General features: G+C 39.1%; 1 protein-coding gene across 1 annotated transcript in view; it reads right to left on the bottom strand.

Moving 5' to 3' along the window:
* Nucleotides 1-21,058, bottom strand: part of Rdga (retinal degeneration A) — a 62,112-nt gene that overhangs the window by 34,133 nt on the left and 6,921 nt on the right. Inside the window, exon 2 of the mRNA XM_076322917.1 lies at nucleotides 11,582-11,723. Coding sequence (XP_076179032.1) covers nucleotides 11,582-11,723 — 142 coding nt within the window. The remainder of the gene's footprint in view (nucleotides 1-11,581; nucleotides 11,724-21,058) is intronic.

The raw sequence follows: 21,058 nt of genomic DNA, 5'->3' as shown, positions 1-21,058 counted from the left end.
GGTAATTCGGTGAAAATGTTAGCATATTTTTATTATTAACTTCGCGCAACAGAAATTTGCCGAACTTTACCCTTTCGTTTCGCTAGCTCCACAGTACGGTGCGTTTTTATGGACTTGAATTTATATTTTGTTTCGTTACGACGAAACTCGTTAAGTAAAGGAAATAATGAAATATTTAATACGCGTTGTAGGAAATATTATATGGTATCCGGTTCGTTCACGGTGTTTGTCCAATTTTCCTTAATTGACCAGACACACGACCCTTCGATATATTTCGAGCGATGTATACATCCAGTAATTCGATGTTAAACATCGTGCCTCTGCTTTTCATAACTGACCCTCTCTTCCCCACGCCGCGAAATTTTTCATACTCTCATCCCCGCGTCGTTATACATATTTCTTCGTTCATAAAAGCTGGATTATCGCAAAATGAGTTTGCGTCGTTTGTTCCCACCGGTTAACCGGAACGTCAGCTGGATGGGCTCCAGTCACGTGCAAAATTTGCGGTCGGGAGCGCACACTTCCGGGCAACTTCTGATTTCAAATCATGCAAACTAGCTGCGAAAATATTTACCATAACCAGACGCTCCGCGGGAATTTATTATTCCCGGCCACGAGTACGACACCGCGGCCCGTGATCGAGACACGGCCCGATAATTTTTCCTTTATACGGGAACAAAACGTTTTCGTAGATTGCCAATTTCCGTTATTACCCCACCCTGAATCTATTACGCTTAACTTTCCTCGTCCGATAATCAGGTTGCTGGTTACACTTTTCGAAGTTCGTTAAACAAGCCTATTTACCGTGAAATGTTAAGCCGTTACCGTGATGAGAAACCGCGGGTGCGAATAATAAAGTTTTACGGAAAACGAGATACCCGATGAGAAGTAACCGAGACAAAAAGAGAAACAACCGTGGAAAGTTTCCCACTCTTTCCAAATATTTATGGAGATGAGAAAACCGACGGGAACTAAAACAGATAAAAAGAGAAGCGAACCCGTGAAAGTTTTCCTCTTTCGAAGTATCGCTCTCTGCAATGATATACAATAATACAGGGACTCGTTTAAAAACGAAGAAAAGAAAAACAAAAAAAGAAAAAAGAAAAACATCTTTTCGTACCGCTGCGGGTAGCATCGGTTGTGCACGTCCGATTTAATATGCAGTCCGTTGCAACAAATTCCATGAAAAACACTCGGACCGTTGCAAAACGAGAAACAGCGATGCGTGAGAAGTAAACAGCCATGTGTTCGGGATATTTTCAATAGGCCGATAAAAAACATCCACTGGAGCTTGTAATCGACGATTCTCGAAATACAAGACCGATAGAGACGATCTCCGATGTTTGCACTCGCGATACGTGTGCGTAGAAAACACCCAAGAAGAGACATGGGCAAACAACGCGATGCAACAGACCCTGCTGTCGAGACTCGATACGTACGACTTGGAAAATCGTGGATGATAATCCGGGGCAAGCTGACAAGGTCGAGACACGGAGCACTAGACTCGTCGCTTGATTATCCTGAATTCGTAAAATATGATAGAGTCGATACTGGACCACTGAGACGCAATGCATACCAATCTTGGTCTCGTCAGATCCGATGTAGCTAGCACAGGACTCGTGATACATAATACAGACCGATATGGACTCTACAGATTCGATGCAGCAATTCTGGCACTCCCGAGACGACAAACGTTGAACGTGTCAGACCAAGAAGAGATTACCTCCGACCGGTGAGATTCGATACAAACGTACGATGAACCTAACCTATGTGAACTGGTCCAAAGATTTCACCGAATACCCAACCACAGTAGATGCTAAGACACTCGACGACTCGAGGGTCTAGATTGTTTCCAAGAGTTTTCGGGATCCTGGAATTCCTAAAATTCCAGGATTCTCCAGAGATCAGAGGAACCCTGTAGAACCTACGGATCCTCTTCACCGAGACCCCTAGAACCGTAGACGGTAAGAAATCTTGGAAACCACTACCGAGACCTGTAACTTTCCAAATCTTTCAGATCCCCAGAAACTGCTAGGCTCTTCGGAACCTGGGATTAACCTGACCTTGGACTTTACGAAAGTTTTGACAGTCACTGTGATATTCTACAAGTTTCTCGAAGTCCTTCCGTGAACCAAACAGTTGTCAAGAGTCTGCAGAGTTCCCGAAAGTCCTCGAAGACTCCTGCAAACCTTGGGAAACGGGTTCACTTTGAAACGATCTTAACAAAATAGAAATAAAAATGTATCATTTAACATCCCGTGAAATTCTACTTGAAGAGTGGAAAAGATTGTTCTTTCTATATCTGGATCGCATAAATCTAATTTTTGCAATGCTTCGAATGTTATCTTTGGACGATGCGCACACGAGTCGATGGTGGATTGAGAAGTTGCGGGAAAGGGTTCGGGTTAGATAGCCATCTGGTGTCGAGTACGCTAGCTGTTGCTATACTGGTATCCGTGGAATCTCTTGGCTAGGTCACGCAGGTCCGCCATCGTCTGTTGCGTGTCTCGCCGGTCGGCGTTCGTTTGTATCGTATTCCACGAAGCCGGTATTGTCTATATTGTATATAACGAGTCGAAGATTTTCATTATCGGACCCCAGAAAGCCGAGGTTATTGGTATCGTGTCCCAGGAGACCTTCCACCAACCGTGGACGATATTGCATGCACGTCGCGAACGTCAACCTATACATCGATAAAAATCAAATCTCTTCATTCTTATTTCGATGCGAGACAAGTGTTCGTTTTATGTCGCCCCGTACATAACGCAACGGTTGAATACTTTATTTTTAAATTCGAAGCAAACGATGATAATACAAAGTAATTTCCCAATTTAATCGTTACTGCAAGAAAAGGGAGGAAATCTGTGCATCGTGGTACACTGTTCAATGTGATTAACGTTTTTACTCAATTTTTGGTTGGTACGATACGAGTAACATTCGACGTATCGATTATGTAATTTGGACCACCGATTCCGTATTATGTACAAATTGATTCTGAAAAACGAAATCCAATATCGTGATTATCGGAACGGGTGTTGGGAACGTATGTTTTCCATTGAAAAAAAAATTCGCCACGGAACGAAGAGCCAAAATAATGTCGTTGTAACCCTATATGCGACCGCTTAAGGGCACAATGTTTATTTTTGTTCGTCGGACGATCCTAAAAATAGATATTCTGTGTACATTCCTAGAAATCAATTAATATACTATAATTGGCTCGGCGAAAAGGCGCAGAATCAATAAACCGCATTACCTTAATGAGACCACGCGTTCGAAAGTGAAAAGTCAAAGAACCCGGAAACATTTCGACGTGGACAAGTACACAGGTAATAGTAACGCAGAATTTCCATACTCGTAATGGAAAAAAATTAATACACGACCCATGGAACAATAATCCGTTGCACCGTTGTCGCGAAGTTCGCCCGGAAAAACATGTTTTCCATGGAAAAGGCGGCGTCTTCCGTTGAAGGAAAAATATAGAAACCAAGAAACGAAGTGATCCGCGAACGATTTCCAGCAATTTTTCTAATTAAATGTACGCGCAAAATAACATCCCTCGTGGACGTCCGACGGTGCAAAACAGTGGCGAATTCATCCGAAACGAAGTAATTAATTATTCGATCCAATTAATCCAACAACGAAAATATACGTACGTAGGAATTTTAACGGAAAGTTTCATAATTACATTTTTCAATTTGAAGCTAAAGTGGAGCGTAATTACAAACTTTTTAGTCGTGAATATTTTTTGCGAAGTCACTCTCTTGTGTAACACATTTACGTTAGTTCTTTGAATGAACTGCTTCGAATGGAAAACGTGACGTCGCGTTCCGACGAAGATGTAACTTTTTTTTCTTTTTCTTTTTTCTTTTTATTTATATTTTTTTTTCATACTTCTGGCCTAATTTTTGCAACGTCGCAGAAGCAATATTAACGCGCGATAAAATATCGTTCACAGTGACGTTGCTCAACCGAAACGAAATATTTCACGCAGAAATGTGTTATTCACGGTCTCGAATCGGGGCGAAATATTACACGGGAGTACGTACAATTCGACGATACAACTTCCGGTAGCAACGATGCTCGTAAATGCTCGGAAGTTTCGCGAAAGAAGGGTGGGTCACCGAAACAACTCTTCCGCGACTGTGACCCTCTCCACGTTCGATAAAAACGTCGTATTAACGTTTCACCTGGCCCGAATATTCGATCGGCTCTCGAATGCCTTCAAAATGGCCGCTCGATCGGAAGGAGAGGTTTTTTTCGAAAGTAAAACGACGGATAGCATCGCGACAAATGCTCGAATGTACCATTGATCTCTCTCAAGTATTCATCGCAGTTTCACGGACGCTATTTTTCATCCCTCGACCGCGTTGCATTTTTCAACGTGCTTCGGGCAGTCGTATTTCTGAAAAACATGGCTTACGGACCCCGTATTTACCGAGGGTTTTCTTCTTCCCTTTTATTCCCCGGTTTTTACGATTATACGCGCTTCCGTCGCTGCGTTAGTCCGTTTACAAACTACGTATCTCCTTTACGACGCCGCGTAAAGAATTAATAAAAGTAGCAGAGAGACGTCGGGAGCGGCGCAATCGTCGATTTTAATCAACTTTCTTCTTATCCGTACTTAGCATTTACCGAATCTCGAATTACAACGTAGACCTCGATTCGATCATGATTGTATCACGTATAGAGAAACTCGCGTCGAATGTCGCGTCTGAATATTTTAGTGTCGAGCAATATTGAAATATTTGAAATATTTGAAATACTTTAAATATTTCTACACTCTTTGCAGATCGATACATCGAGAAGAATTTTAAAATCGTCAACTATTTTACAACTCTCTACTTTTCAGTATATGTAAGTGTATATATATATATTGACGAATTCACTGACCATGGGTACTCAAGATCATTCACAGTTGTAGTTAAAGAGAAAGCAGCAATACGTAAAGTTGAAAGGAAATTGATAACATTGAGATCTTCTCGAAACACTCGATTTTTGTTTTTTTAAATATTCAATTAGCCCACACCGTATATAAGCAAAACCTGGTGATCCTGATTTCCTACTCTGCTAAGAAACGAGCGAGCGCAACGATGGAACTAACGAGCGTCGCGCGAATAAATTCGCTTCGTTCGTTGGACGATGGTTCTCGCGACAAATTGCAAGCTCATTTTAATCTTCGTGCGTGCCGGAAACGGCGACGTGTCTTAATGGAAAGTAACGCGGATCGTAACGCGGCGAGATTGGTCCGTTGGTGCCGAAGAGTCGCAACACGAAAATGAAAAACAACGAGATGAACAGTAAGCGTAATTAGCGACCGGAACCCGGCCCGTGTTCCCGAATTAAACAGTAATTAAAAGTTCAACAAATACGAAGGAATCGCGAGCACGAAGCAACGCGCGAAAGTCTGATAAAGTGTCCCGTGTTCTCGGCGTAACACGCGGCACGTTGAAACGTACGCGGGACGCCTGTAAAAATAATGAAAAATTGCTTCAACGCCTCCGTTTTTCACGAGCCAGTGTCCTTGCAAATTCGAATTTACTGTGCCAACGTACCCGAACACGTTCAAATACTCAAAAGAGGATCTGGTCCATTTTTCGGTCCGGGTTCATTCTCCTGAATATTCGAGCGAATTCATTTAGCTGCGAATGCACGGAATTCCTCGCAAAATGTTGTCTTCGTGGACAGTAGGTGATTCCTCGTGTAAAAGTAAACAAAGAAAATTGTCGAATAAAATTTTGTCTACTGAGCTTCGTGTTTGAGAAAATTCATTTTCGACACTTTTATCGAGCGCGATTGAGAACGACTAACACGTCCATTACGTGATGTTTCTACTTGTTTCGGAGTTTGTGAACATTAAATGTGGTGGAATATTACCGCACGGACTACGCAGAAAATATGAAGTTCCACAGGGAAAAAGAAAAAGCAGTCACGCGTTAAGTATACCGCGCGTAAGTAGAATGTAGACCACGGGCTGGTCGTTATACCTTACGATGGCCAACAACAACGTCTGACCCGATATACTGGAATGGAATTTCCGTTTTTTCTTCGCAGAATGCACTGAATGTGCATTACAGGGGAAAAGAAAAAAATTTTGTTCCGAAGGGAACAGCGAGCGTATTGAATCGGACGTTCTAGTCACCCTATGAGAAACCTGCAACTATGCAAGGATTATTCGATAATTGTTCACGTTCTATTTAATCGTGGTGCCGTGTTCCCCTCGAGCCGAGATCGATCTTTCTTTCACTTTGGAACACGTATTCGAAGCAAGTGGAAACGACCAGTAATGGACAGACACGTTGGACACGTGGTGCCAAATCGTGCAGTGCCCTCACGAATTTCTAAAATCGATTTTCTCGAGAGAAAAAAAAATTGTACTCCACGTTTCGTGTACACTTTTTCGCGAAGAATCATACCCTGATCGTTGATACTAGATTTAATCCACATTTTACGGTATTCTAGTTACTCGTTCGTAATTGTTCCGAATGTTTAACGAGCGAATCCATTGTGCTAGCAATCAGAGAATTTACTAGATTGACCGCAATTATTCACTCGTCATTGACCCGACAATCGTTTAAGCGCAGTAACGAGAAAACGATTGCCGTAACATTTGATCGGTTCTGCCTACGATTTAACAAGGCTCGCGATATCGTTCTTGCGATACAACAGTATGTGATTATTCCGCCGTCCAATTGCACAGAATGCTCATATAATGGGCTCGATATGATTGATCGTTCCGTATCGTTTTCCCAACATTAACAGTTTCATTCGCTCTAATTTCCAGCTCTGCTTTATCAACGTGCAATAACTTCCTTCGAAAGCTTCTTACGAGTCGGGGAAAAAAATTAAAAATGCACCAGACGTTAATTTTAATAGGAACGAAAGGGCAAGAGGAAGGAAGCCATGTTTTATTCATACTTTCGTCAAAGGGTGCTTTTGAAACCTGTTGAAATTAAAAAAGATGAAATTAACTTACAATGTTATGTACCATCGTATCGGTTGCTTTCGAGTATGAATTATTTTATTTTCAGACAGTGTAATAACTGACGTTACTTCAAATCCACTTTGAGAGGCAACCGAAATTGTTTATCGACAATTATGCGAATAGATTGGGATATTTGCGTACAGCGACGATTGTTTCAAAATTGATATTTCGAAGTGAAAAAGAATTCCGCGTGTTATCATCGATAGCCAGAATCGACATTCGAGCGCAGCTCTTTCCAAAAGAGGTTTTTATCGACAGGTGAAAATTTCCACGGTATTTCGTCGTCGCTTTCATCTCTGTCAATGGTTCCTGTCGGTGGAACACGATTAAACAAATACTTACCGTAGAACGACAATACTAGAAAGACAATGAACGTGTTCTCGGGCGAAAGTCTATTCAACCGCTAGTTAATTTCCTGTTTCGGTGACACCATTTAGTTTGGATAAGTCCCTTGTAAAGCCGTATTCACGGAAGCCCCTCCTGTCTCCGCGATGCTATTTGCAGCGAAAAGAACATAAATCACGGAAAATTAAATGGAGCATTACTTGCACGTGTTGCCCGTTGCGTGTTACAAAACCCGATGCTTCCTCGAAACATTTAAAAGTTGAATTGCACTGCTTAAAATGTGATTACTTCGTTGCTCCAACTATTACGAATAAAATGCAGTTGCATCTGTCCTATTGTTGCAGCGTCACAAGGGAAATGGCCGAAGCAATTGCGGCACGAAACTTAAAGCGTGTCTGTGCGCATAATTTGAGTGAAAATCTCAGCTAGGTGTCGTTGCAACATTCAACATGGAAGAGCGACTTATTGAGACCTAGAATTGTACACGTTGTCTCAGTTAGCGTTGATTTTACAGCAACAATGCACGTAACGAAAGTTGTTAGAAGTTGAATTTGGAAAACTTTTCCTGCTATACAAATTTTCGATAGAATCGATAGTTACCGAAATACCGACTCGATCCTTTCTACCATACGAGAGTGAACAACAGCAGAACCGTGTTTATTTGCACCCAGAAAATAAAACATAAAACGTTTGAAGGAAAGGAAAAACAATGTACAATAATTTTTTCATTCGGACAATATTTCCTATCTGGAACGATATCGGATAATTGATTTAATGGAACAATATTATTATGTATTGTGTAAATTGTTCATCTGCCAAAGCAATCGTGACTAAATGTTAAATTCGACCTGATTAGAAAAATAATAGTGCATTACAAATGGAAGCACTCGATTATTTGTTTTAAATATTATAATATACCAAGTATCTGGCAAGTTTCTTGGCAAACTTTAGTATTATATTCTATGGTTAAAAAGACGAAGAAAATATACAAGTATGTCTTGAAAAACCTTTTGTTTAAAATGTATGATCGTGGGTATAATGTGTGTACTCGCGAATACTCTGGTAAACTAATATTTCCTACATTGTCGAGTATCAAGTAGTACTTCCAAGGAGGAAGCTTGTAGAAACCTTACGATGAATAATAAAAAATTCACAATAAAGCTTAAGGTCGTGACCTTAAATTTATGGACGATAGAATATGACCGCAATATATGCAGGGTATATCATAAAATGTGAACGTAACTCCAGAAATGAATTCAAACTTGCAAAAAATAATAAGAAAGTTTCGTACAAAAGTTTTTCCTGCTTGAACGTTCGAGTTATCGACATTCTTTTGTTGCGATAATTCTTATTACAAATTGAGCCTGCAGAATGTATTCCACTCGCAACAATTGTCAAACTTTCACAATCAATGGAAACTTTATATTTCCCTAACTATGTTCGTAAAGTTTTATGAATTTTTTCTATTTTAAAAAATTCATGAGAACATTTTACGAAACTAACGGAACAGCTTAAAATCAAAGAACAGAAACGGTGAGCAATTTATGCGAACTTTTTTATTACACTACTTGTAATAATAAAAGGATCAGCTAGAAAAATAATTTCATCGCTTAGTGAGATACTGCACGTGATATTCGGTGAAAATGTTACACAATGTATTACATTATATACACGTGTACATAGAAATTTTTCCATCTTCTGAAATTTGAATTATTCTTTAGAATTCTATAGAGTCCCTAATTGGGTTGAGCGGCATACATTTCTGTGTTAAATTCACCTCTAAAATTACATCCTAATTCTATGAAAGGCGTAACATAAATGTTTAAGCATCTACAAGAGAAAAGCCAAAGTCACTCTCTTCTTCAAGAGGAATTAACTTTCCTGATTTAAATTTGAAAACTGTTTTACACTGTATAATTAAAAATTAATGAGACGGCTTTGTTCGAACGATGAAAGTTTAAGAAAGTCTAATTTCAATTACAAAATCATAATCTATGTATTTTTAAACAATTTAAATAAAATTTGGTCGATAGAAGTTCAGCTGGTGCATACATTTACAAATATATACTTTTTAAAAGTGATGTAAATTCAATTGCAAATAACGAGACCGTGTTTTGTTTGGTCAATGTTTATAAAAATGATCATCGAATAAATGTACGTTTGTTTGAAATCGTAAATATCTCTTGCTGAAATGTAGAATCGCAAAGGCATGTTTCGATGTAATTAAAAGAGACCCGAAACATTTTGGAGGGTCGAAGAGGCAAATTAAGGGGTAAAGAAGAACGAAAGAACAAACATGAAGTTAAACGGATAATTTGAAAAGAAAGGTCGCGCATTTCCGTTAAATTAACGACGCTCCTGCTGTCAGAAATTGTTCAGAAGTCAGGTGAATCGTTTCTACAGTGCACAATGAGACCTGTAGCAGAATGCGTTCACTCGCTCTGGTAACGATGCCTCGCTACCTTGGCCCTCGTGTACACATACACTGTCCCCTTTACGCTGTGTTAATTGAAACACTTTGGAATGCATTCAGAAACTCTCTGTTATCGCTAACAATGTCTTTTTGTTTCCGGAAAATCTTTGTTCCCTTCACTGTCTCTCTTCCTCCCCTACTTTCTCTCTCTCTGTCCCTCACTGTCTCTCTCACTCTTTCGTTAAAATGCACGATGCATCTGAACCGAAAAAATCATGTAAAACAAACGCGACCTTCGTTCTATTTTCGCGCAAAATTTCTTTTTTCGCGCTCCTAGCGTTACTCGTAATAACACGTCGCTTCCCAAATTGAAGCTACCAGATAAATGGATGCATGGATGCATCCATATGCAACGCAGATGCATGTCGCTAATAGTCGTGACGTAACGTTGGTCGCTTCTTCCTCGTGATATTTCTGTACAGCACACACACTTTTGTCCTAACCGGTTTCACGAGCCCAAATAACAAAACGATATAAATCGTACTCGACGTTGTCCGACTAATTTCCAGTTGTTACTTATCGACAGATTTTAATTGCGGTGTCGCGCGGTATAAATCAAACTCTTTCGATCTTTGCTATCGCATCGATGTTGCACACTTGTCCGAATGCAAATTTTCACAGTTATAGATAGCGTACGATATCGACGCGGCGTTCCCTCGTCCGAGCGAAAAACTTTCAATTCGATTCAATATACTCATATCTGATTTATGGAGAAATAGAACTGTTTCAGCACTCTCGGTCGTTGGATTACTATTCCGCTCGCGGAGTCATTCAAGCAGACAACAGATTCCTCATGCCTAATCCTAATACTTGGAAATGGCTGCCATTTACCATTCGGACAGGTTGGCTAATACAGCCCTTCTAGGTCTCACGGGGAACTCAATATTCAAAACAGTACGGTAGCTTAGTGCCTGTATAATGGTATCAAAAGCCAAAGTCAGAACTGCTTATGTTCGCAACGAAACGCGAATGATATATCAATATTGGGATGTATTGTCGATCGTTCGAGCATTTATTTCTCGTTAAATTAACTAAACATGTTCGAAATAGTATAATCTCAAAATTCACAACCTAAAATCAGGACATCCTCGAAAATATTGTTCTGTCTATTTAACGCGTATTAATTATCACAAACTATAACAACCGATCGACTTATTTCGTACGTATTGTGTTACTTCGACGAAAAATAAATCCTCGAAGAAGCAATGATACATCCTGATCTAAAAATTCTTCCAAGTATAAGAGTTACTTGTAAAATACGTAGAATATTAGGAATAAATTTTCTTGTCGTACACTATTTCTTCGAAAATATTTCTAACTTTAATCGAGAACTGATTGAATACCCATAGAATTATTTAAATTCACACACAGTTCATAATGTTGCAGTTCATAGGACATATGTACACATCGTGCATATATCTTAGATCCAAAATGTCCTGTAAGGTTTAAAATTATTTCGATCGTGCGATGCAATAAATTTAAAAAATGAAAAAAATATAGACAACTACACATAACTGCTGTACACGTTAAAAGAACATTGACTTTTTCTTCAAATTCAAGTATTTCAAAACCGAGCCTCTCCCGATAATTAATCTATCCAGATAATAGGCTTTCCTATGATTAACAATTCGATCGACGGTTCGTTGTTCCGTATCCTTAAATACAGGTCTTTCGTTCGCTCGACGTCTAATCTATCGATTGACCTATCCAGACAGCCAATAAATTCTTTCCTCGCGAACCAACTATTCAACGAGTATAATCACTCACGGTACGAAACTTACCGAGCAATCGTTGACGTAACAGAAATCACCGGAGGCTGACGTTGGTACCCAAAAATGTTCCCCATTAATTGCACCAGGACCCCAATCGGGCGTCGATCGAGGTTCACGGTGGCCGCCACTCGTTCCGCCCTCCTCTCTCCCTCTGAAACCGCAAGACACTCGATTACAGAGTGACACTTCGATATCGGGGGTGGGTTCTTGCAGCTGACGTTAATTCCTCTACAGAAATTCCATTGCGACGCGAACAATGCGTGCTGACAAGAATAGTAACGACTGTCCGTGAAACGGAAATTTGAACCAGCTGTACGTAAAATCGGAGTACGCGACATATCGTAACGAATGTTAATCGACCGTGTGAAAAACAAAAAAACAAAAACCAAAAGAAAACGGTAATAGCAAAATTCAACGGGCAGGAATAATTTGTTACACACCAATTGCGAATCGAAGCTGTTAGACGACACTGAGATAAAAGCAGTTTGTGTTTTCTTTTTTTTTCTTTTTAGCGTTTACGACACGATGACACTCGCCATGCTGAATTACACACATTCACGATTGCTTGTTAATTGTAAATTACAGTGATTAGCGTTAACGGTAACAACGATGCTCGCTTTTGGCCAATTTACGATCGTCGAGATGCTTGAATCGCTACCTTTATCGTTCGATTAAATACTTTCGGCGCTGCACGCGTCCTCGTCCTGTGAACACCGTTACAATCGCACTGTGAAACACTTGGGAACAATCGTTTCTCGGTACGTTGGTATTGTATACATAAATTTCGCGTAACGCGATTTGTCCGCGATACCGAGAATTTGTAACTTCATAAATGTTGGAAGGGTATCGCTCTCCCGAGTTGCACCGTTGTAATGGAATTGTTACTGGAATTTCCGGTGAATTTCTGCGGGTATCGAGGTTATCCAGTGATTATTCATTTCAGTGATGGTGTTTCGCTGCAGGCGTGCATTCTTCAGATTTTGCTGCAAGAGGGAGGATGCAACAGTACGGGGCGAGTATCGCGAGTAACGCGAACTTGCTCAGTATTTTCAACGATACGACCAAAGAGAGACTTAATACCACCCTGTAGAGTCTTCCGAGAGTAGAGGTCTCGTGAAAAATTCAAGGACACTTTAAATATCAGAGACACAGCCGAGAACATAATGCGCGCCGCACCGTGCAACTTTAATGACAAAAGTCATCCGTGGACTTCGAGTCCCTTTGGACGATTACATAAAAATTTTAGGTTACGTTCGCGCAACTCTGTGCCTGCTTTCTGCATAATTAGCCCGCGGAAATTACCGGATATCTGGGTCGAACCCGAGACAGGGAAACGGAGCACGAGATGACGTAGTTTTACGCGGTACGTTCGATATACGCGTAGGTATCCATCTCGAATCGAATACAGTAAACATTACTCGTACGTTGAGAATAAGAATTCTTCTCGTTAATTTTAATACGTGTCCTCGAAGCGTTATCTTCCACCGTGAAGAAAACGCAAAGAGATTCTTCTTTCGTTGTATCGAAAGTTAATATTGCGTAAATTCTTTGGAAATTTAAATTCTTTTTCGTTAATTTTAATTCCTAGTCTGGAAATATTATCGTACACCGTAGAGAAAACACTCTGACCGTTGCACGGTTAAATTATCCGTTTTGATTCGAGTACTGTAAACGTTGCGTAAATTATTAGGCGGAGAACGAAAATTCTTTTCGTTAATTTTAATTATTGTAACGCGAAATATTATTTTTCGGCGGGAAGAGAACCGTGGGGCTCCTGTATCGTGAAATTCCCCTGTTTTTAATTTACACGGATATACGGGAAAAAAATTGCCCAGTTAAAGGATCTACGTGATACCGGTTTTCGGGAATTAATTTGTACGCATTCGCGAGTAGAAAATGAAAGCTTATTATTCCGACCAAGCCTTGGTGGGTTCAATTGCTATACGTACCTTGATCGAATTTCACGGAAATGATGGCAATCGAATTCGAAAGTCGTTGAGTTGTACAGCGAGAGTGTTCATATACGATCAGCTGCAATGAACCTCGTAACAGGTAATAGCCCGATCGAGTGGTCCAGAATTGGAAGGAATAAAATTCAAAATCGTTATTTTACAGCATCTATTAGATTCGAATTGCTGTATTAAATGTGTTTGCCATCGCCTAGCTAACGATCATTGCCGAGTGCGTATCATGCGTAAAACTCGATTTTCGAGTACTTCGTTCGGTCGGTTATTCGATAGAAAGAAAATGTTAAGAGACTTTGTGTGAAAAAGAAAATAAATAAAAAGCGAAATACACACGAAAAAGAAATCGAAGAAAAGAATATCCTTGTAAAAGCGGAGCGAAGTTAACTTATTACCGTTCTATATTGAAGAATTTAAATCACGTCGAGCAAGAGAATTTACCCATCAGGTACTCAAGGAATTAATTATAACTAATAACCCTCCAGCGATACGGGTAAATATTACCTCAATATCTTCTTCATTAACGTACCGAACCTTGCATTAATTATACACAAAATGTGTCACCTTAATGTCGTAAAAATACGCACAAGTTTTATCGTACAAAGGAAATTACCTTCTCGCTCGTTTTTCGACTGACAGTGATAAAAATTTCAAAGAAATTTGAAACTGTGATCCTGGATTATAAAGCGAGGTACTCTTGCACAAAGTTCCACCAAAACGTATATGCTCAAAGTCGTATTAAAACTTGTATACATATACATACTCTTAGCTGGCCAACTCAAACATCGAAATTCTGTAATGATTTTAGCCAGAAGCCCCGAGGATAATCTGCAATGCACTATAGCACGTCGCTAACGAAATCATTACCGAGACCTCAGGAAGCACGCAATCAAAAAATAAATCGATACATTCAGTCCCTGCAGAGTTATTATAGTCCGCATCCACAGAGCGAAATGAAATACCCGCCACGTAGCAGCAAATAGATTCTCAACTGGCAATCAGCAATTATAGTGATCACTTCGTATTTACTACTGCACAAGCATTTAGTGCAATACTGAATATGAGATCTATGTAACCCTCAATGGGCAGTTACCATTCGTATCATCAAGGTACATCTTTGAAGCCATAACGTATGAAACGTCCGTTTCCCAAGTCGAAATGCGACTCACAGTATTAATTTAATTCTATCGTTAGAGTCAAACCATACACGAACAAATTACAAGACTTTCAATTCCATTTGTATGAGATTCTAGAGTACTAAGTTCCGTGAATACTAATAACGAATTTTTCATAGTTCTTTGATCGAGAATTGTTATGGGGAGAAGTGATAGAAGATAAGAAATAAATGTAAAGGTGTTTTTTCAGTTTCTACAGTGTCAAAGATGAAATGTGTTTTTGATCGTTGTAATTCAATTTTTGACGATTCTGGATTGAATTGATAACAATATACTGCATCTTTAATTCGTAGAATAATCGAGAAAGAAGGTTTTGATTTAAAAATAAATCAAGAGTATGGAATAAAGTGATAGAAGATAAGAAATAAATGTAAAGGTGTTTTTTCAGTTTTTACATTGTCAAAGATGAAATGTGTTTTTCATCGTTTCAAATTCAATTTTTCACGATTCTGGATTGGATTTATAACCATATACTGAATCTTTAATTCGTGGAATAATTGAAAAAACAGTTTTGATTCAAAAATAAATGAAGAGTATAGGATCAAATTTTTTCATAGAAGACTTCATTCTTTTCAAAAAAATCGATTCTGAAAATTTGCCTGGTACATGTGAGATCGATTATTGTAAGGTGAAGGAACAATTAGTCCTGGAAGAAACATAATCAGCTTTCGTAAGACTATTGAACGACTGTCCACATTCCCCTTAACGCAAGACTGATCTTCATTTCTCTTAGCAATACCATGTGGCTAACGTGTCTGTCCATTACTCGTCATTTCTACTTGCGATAGTGTTTGCAAACATTGACAATGGTGCAGTACTATATTCCATTACTATCCCTTATTTAGTTAGAATTACTTAGAGTAGATAACATCGTGCCACCGTTAATATTTACAAAAAGAAACGCAAGTAGAAGTAATGAGCAATGAATTGACAACAAGAACTCAATCAATTTTCAAAATCGATCATCTCGATAACAAAATCTCGTGTGAGAAAATTTGATTCCAGTTCTTCTTAAATTTTTACTCGAAGGATCATTTTTCCTTGCAATTTCAATTCATATTGTACACGACTCGAACGAGATAAAGACGTTTCAGAATTATTATTACAAATTCCAATTGAACGCAGTGATTCATTTACCACTGTGAAAATCTGATCTCCGGATGGATTATAAAGATTCTTCGGTGTTGAACAACCGAGAAATTGATTGTTAGTTATCGTACAAAATTCGTCTTTCGTTTGTTGAAACAGGTCAAAACAAGAATCATTAACTGGAAGGCCATTTCCGAGTTCTAGTTCTCGTTGAACGTCCGAAGAAACCCAGTTTTCGTATTTATTGACTTTACCAAGGTTGATCTGCGAAATCTCCGACAGTCTGACGTGAATTTGCTTCAATTAGAATTCTGAAGTCATCGTTGTTCGCTTAGATTACAAATCTGCCCCTGTCTTCGAATTCAGGACCGGTATCACGACCCACCGTGCATTCATCAACATTTTCTATCTCGAATGTTCGGTCGTTGTTATTCGAGGCTACAATTGTGAAATTGAATTCAAACTTTGCGAAAGAAAAAAAACAGAAAAAAAAAAATGGCGATTGTAACGACGTTGCAAGAGCAATGTACACGTAACTCTGATACCTTTCCAAGACAAAACTATCGTATTGAAGCAATAAAAATAGAGCTCTTGGACAAAAACAAAGACAAGCAGTAATTTTAAACAGGGATTCGACGCAATCCTTTCAAAGGTAATAATTTCATCTTCGACCGGTCGTTCCACATGTGACAATCTAACGTTACGGAATAGATTGCTAATACGTATAAATTAATTCCGTCCGTTCCTACGGTCACGCGATGAAATTACATTTTTACGTTTCTCGTTTCACGGTACAATGATTTCACTCTGAAACCATCGTACGAGCAGTCTTTCCATTATTATCTACACAACGAGGTGGAAACAATTAGGTTCGAGCTGCGCAGATGTTGCTACGTTTGTTTTTACGTTCAATGCGTACTTGGTTATTACCATAACTGGTGCGTCACGTAATACGTTAAATTTCGTTTCGCCTCTATCGACCTCGACTTTAATTATCCAACATTACTTATCTTCACCGCGAACACTGAACATTATTTCACGCGTATACATTCGACACAATACAACACAACCGTGAACAGAATCGAGAGACAAACTCGATACGGATCGAACCGAGCTACAGGTACAGCGACCGTACCGTGAAAATACCGGCAGCAACAATTCGACCGAAATTGTAAAAAAGAAGACATATCGGAGTAGCCGGTTGCGAATATTGAACGTATTTCCGTAGAAAGATTTTTAATATTCAACGTTATTTCGTGTTGCACAGCGATTACAACGAAAGAGAGAAACGTTCGATTCTTCCCGATTCGTAAGCAGCCAATTGTTATTTGATTCGAAACGTGTATTGAAAAAAAATACCATACGTTCGAAATGGTTGAGTCGCGCGGGAAACTGTGGAGCACGTGTACTTATTGTTCCCGCAGATAAACTTCTAAATATAACGGAAGTTAACCGCGGAATGGTACGCTATGTAGAATTAGTCCCTTAATAATGAACGCTTTGCAATCATTAAGGATTCACGGGAATCCCCTCGAGGATACGCGGCCGTAATACCGAAGCTGAAAATTTCATTTACCAATAGACCGCGTGCTGGATCTATAGGCCTTTCGAGACCTCTCAATATTCAAAAGTCGATCCCTCGCGGTATTGGAATCCACCTCGTTTATCAAATCTGTCGTCGTACGGATCGAGAGATCGAATTCTTAACAACCCGGAACAACGGCAAGGCTCTTTAACGGGTATCGCGTTAACGAGCCATATCTGCGCTGACAAAATGGAAATTATTCTTTCGCGTGCAAAAATAAATCGTTTCTCTACACGCTTCATTAACTGCATCGATACGCTTGTTCGCCAATTTTCTCGTCACGTACCAAATTCCAGAGAATCGAACAAAATGAAGATATCGTTTCCTTCGCGTTAGGAACGAGTCGTTTTGTCAATCTTTGCTCCTTCTCGTAACGAATAAATTTTAAGGTGAAAATTGTTTATGTGATAAATGAATTAGACGATGGTAATTGTACGTATCAAATTCCAGAGAATCGATGAAAATAAAGCTATCGTTTCCTTCGCGTTAGAAACGAGTCGTTTGGTAAATCTTTACTCCTTTTCTCGTAACGAATAAATTTTAGGTGAAAATTGTTTATGTAATAAATGAATTAGACGATAGTAATTGTACGTATTAAATTCCAGAGAATCGATCAAAATGAAGCTATCGTGTCCTTCGTGTTAGGAACGAGTCGTTTCGTAAAATCTTTGCTCCTTCTCGTAACGAATAAATTTTAAGGTGAAAAGTGTTTATGTGATAAATGAATAAGACGATGGTAATTGTAGGGCACGAAGACTATCGTTCGTGATAAAATTTCATTGAAACTTTCATCGTCGTACCGTATTTACCACTGTTTCGAACACAAAGGGAACTACGTGTTGCTGAAAGGACACACTCTTCGAGAACGTTAAAAAAATCGTTTATTTTTCTTCGAACGATCAACCATGACGAATTTGCGCATTTCTCGTGTTTGCGAAAGAACATCGGATAATTGGAGCGCGGCGATTATCGATAAATTGTTGCCCCACGCAAATAATGTTTGCGCAAGAAGACACGCATGTGCAACGTATTTCAACTATCGGGAAAAGTAGAAGGAAACGAGGAAAGTAATTAGTTCCGTCGCGGTATTGTAATCAGTGTTTTAAACGAACGTTTGTATATTCATGTACCGTGTGCCACAGACAGCCCGTGGTAATAAATTATTATCCCTAGTTAATTAATCCGTGCAGAATCCCCGGTTAATTAAAGTACACAAAATGGAATGTAAACCTGGCGCACGGTACAACGAGGCTGCTTGAACGGAACGCGAAAGGAATATTTCCGCGAAACGGGCCACGATTGTTGTGCATTTCAGTTGAAAAACAATCTTTCGTTCGATTGATCGTGTGCAACGTCGTAAACGCATCCACGTTGAAAGATCGTGGCAATCGTTTTCATCGACGTATCACCACCGTCTCACGTGACGGGACCAACGATGTAACTTTCAGATTGATCGTGCTCTTTTTTTTTTTTCTTGTATTTTTAAACAGTTCCGGTCGTTCCATTCATCGATCGGGACGAGAAATCCTTGAAAGGGGATGTCGAACGCGAGGTTTTCGCGGCCACCGCGGTTTTGTGCAGTCGCTTGAAAATTTTACTTTTATCGTTGAAACGTGTTTGGTGTCTAGGTTTACGAGCCCTCTCTCTCTCTCTCTCTCTCTCTCTCTTTCTCGAGCTTTTTATAACTCGAAAAATGGATAAGAGTATCGACAGTCTGTAACGCGCGATATCAAGTAGAATACGAAACTGGAACGCGAGAAAATTGCTGAAAGTTTCCCCGGTTGTCTTCGACGAAAGTTCACTGTTATCGGCTGCATGTTCGCATTACGGGTGGTAATCAAGCCACACAATTTAAACAATTGATCTCCTTCGAACTTTACCTTGCTGGGAAATTCGTAACGTTACTCGTTTCAAACTTACGCAATCCATTTTTCATTATTCGATGAATCCTTTGTTAAAATTTCATTGAAATAGATCAATAATCACGGAAGTTACTACTTGATTACGTAAATCTGTAGTTTTTTTACAGCAAACGCTTGAAAATCGGATTTACAAGAAACGATCAAGAAAATTGTCGACGGAATTATAATTTAAAAAGGTACATCTTTCGTGTATCGAAAGTGGAACGTGAAAAGGAAATTTTTCCTTTATTCTATTCGGAAAAAATTGAAATTTTATCGGTTTTATTGTACACGTACATTGTTTGTAATTCAGATGCCATTTTGTCAATTTTTGAAATAATTTTCAGTAAATTAGAATTCAGAATTCACAAAAAACTTGTAACTATTGAAATATGTAAAAATCTGAAAAATGATCTTTTTTTAATTCGAGGTTCGACTATCCCGTTCATATTAAAAAATCTTTGAAATTAAATCCACGAACATCGACTAAGTCGGTTGCAAGTTTGTACGAAAATTAATTCTATTCGATTTCGTGGAACGAAAATTATTTTTATAACGTTTTTATTACGCGTATTAGGAGAAAGCGTATATTTCATAACCGGGTAACAACCTAATTGCGTAAAGATGATGTACGTGTTAGATAATCACTATGTGTAACACGAAATGCATAGCGCACATATAACGAGTCGATGAAAATGCAATGAGTTTTTGCTTCGATTGCATGTGAAAGAAGGAGAATCGTGTCATAAAATATACCAATTTGAATAACAAATATAGTGATATTTTTGAAAATACATACGTCACTGATAAACGTGAATGCATCTATAGGGGTCAATCGAGCTGTTTCGTTGTTCTCGGTTGAAATAGAATGTTTAAAAAACGCCCACTTTGAAACGAGAGAAATACTGCACCCGAGTATATACAAATAAAACATTATCGTCGTGTTTATTTTAATAATTCGCGATATTGTCTTTATTGATTTTGAATAATTGAATTATTTATTCGTGAGCAAACATAAAAAAGAACTCGTCGATTGAAATTTATGAATGAAGAAATTAATTAAATGCGATAGATGGTATACGAAAAAAAAAAAAAACGACCCAGGAGGGATCCTGCGATTGTTAAACTCCGATCTGTACATTAATAAAAGGAAATATTCCTTCACATTTTTCTACACAGAAGAATATCCTTTTGCGTCCCCCTTGAAACGATACAAGAAAAAAACCAGCCGTTGTTAAAACCCGACGATCACTTTATTTATAGAAAGAAATGCTTATTCACATTCTCCTGCATTAAAAAATATTCCTTCCCGTCCCCTTGGTAAATCTGCCCGCGTACAAACACCGGTATTCAACATGGATTAGAAACTGGTCACAAACACGTTCGTAGTAAATAATCCGGACGAATCCATTACTCGATACAGTACGTTTTACACTCGCGGAACAAAAACACAAAAGCATCAATTAAACGACAAACTCCCCCGCATACTTTGACGCACGATTCCGTGAAAATAACACTTTCATCCACTATGAAACGAACGAAACGGGTATCGCGTTCTCCGTTCATTCCCAGCGTTCGTAATTCGATTGCGAGTCTTCGTTATCCGAGGAGCTAACCGGAAATAGCTCGATCGAAGGCGTAAAACTGCGGCTGCATTTTCTCCCCGGCGATGAAAAGTCTCGTTCGGCGTGTTTCAATTGCCAGGGTATTGTGCACCGCCGCGATCAATCGTTTCAACCAATAAATGGGCGATTTTCATCGGTACCGAGACC

Source organism: Ptiloglossa arizonensis, chromosome 11 (genome assembly GCF_051014685.1).
Source record: "Ptiloglossa arizonensis isolate GNS036 chromosome 11, iyPtiAriz1_principal, whole genome shotgun sequence".
Lineage (NCBI taxonomy): Eukaryota > Metazoa > Arthropoda > Insecta > Hymenoptera > Colletidae > Ptiloglossa > Ptiloglossa arizonensis.
Note: the sequence above shows the minus strand (reverse complement) of the source record. Positions and strands in the feature narration are given on the sequence as shown.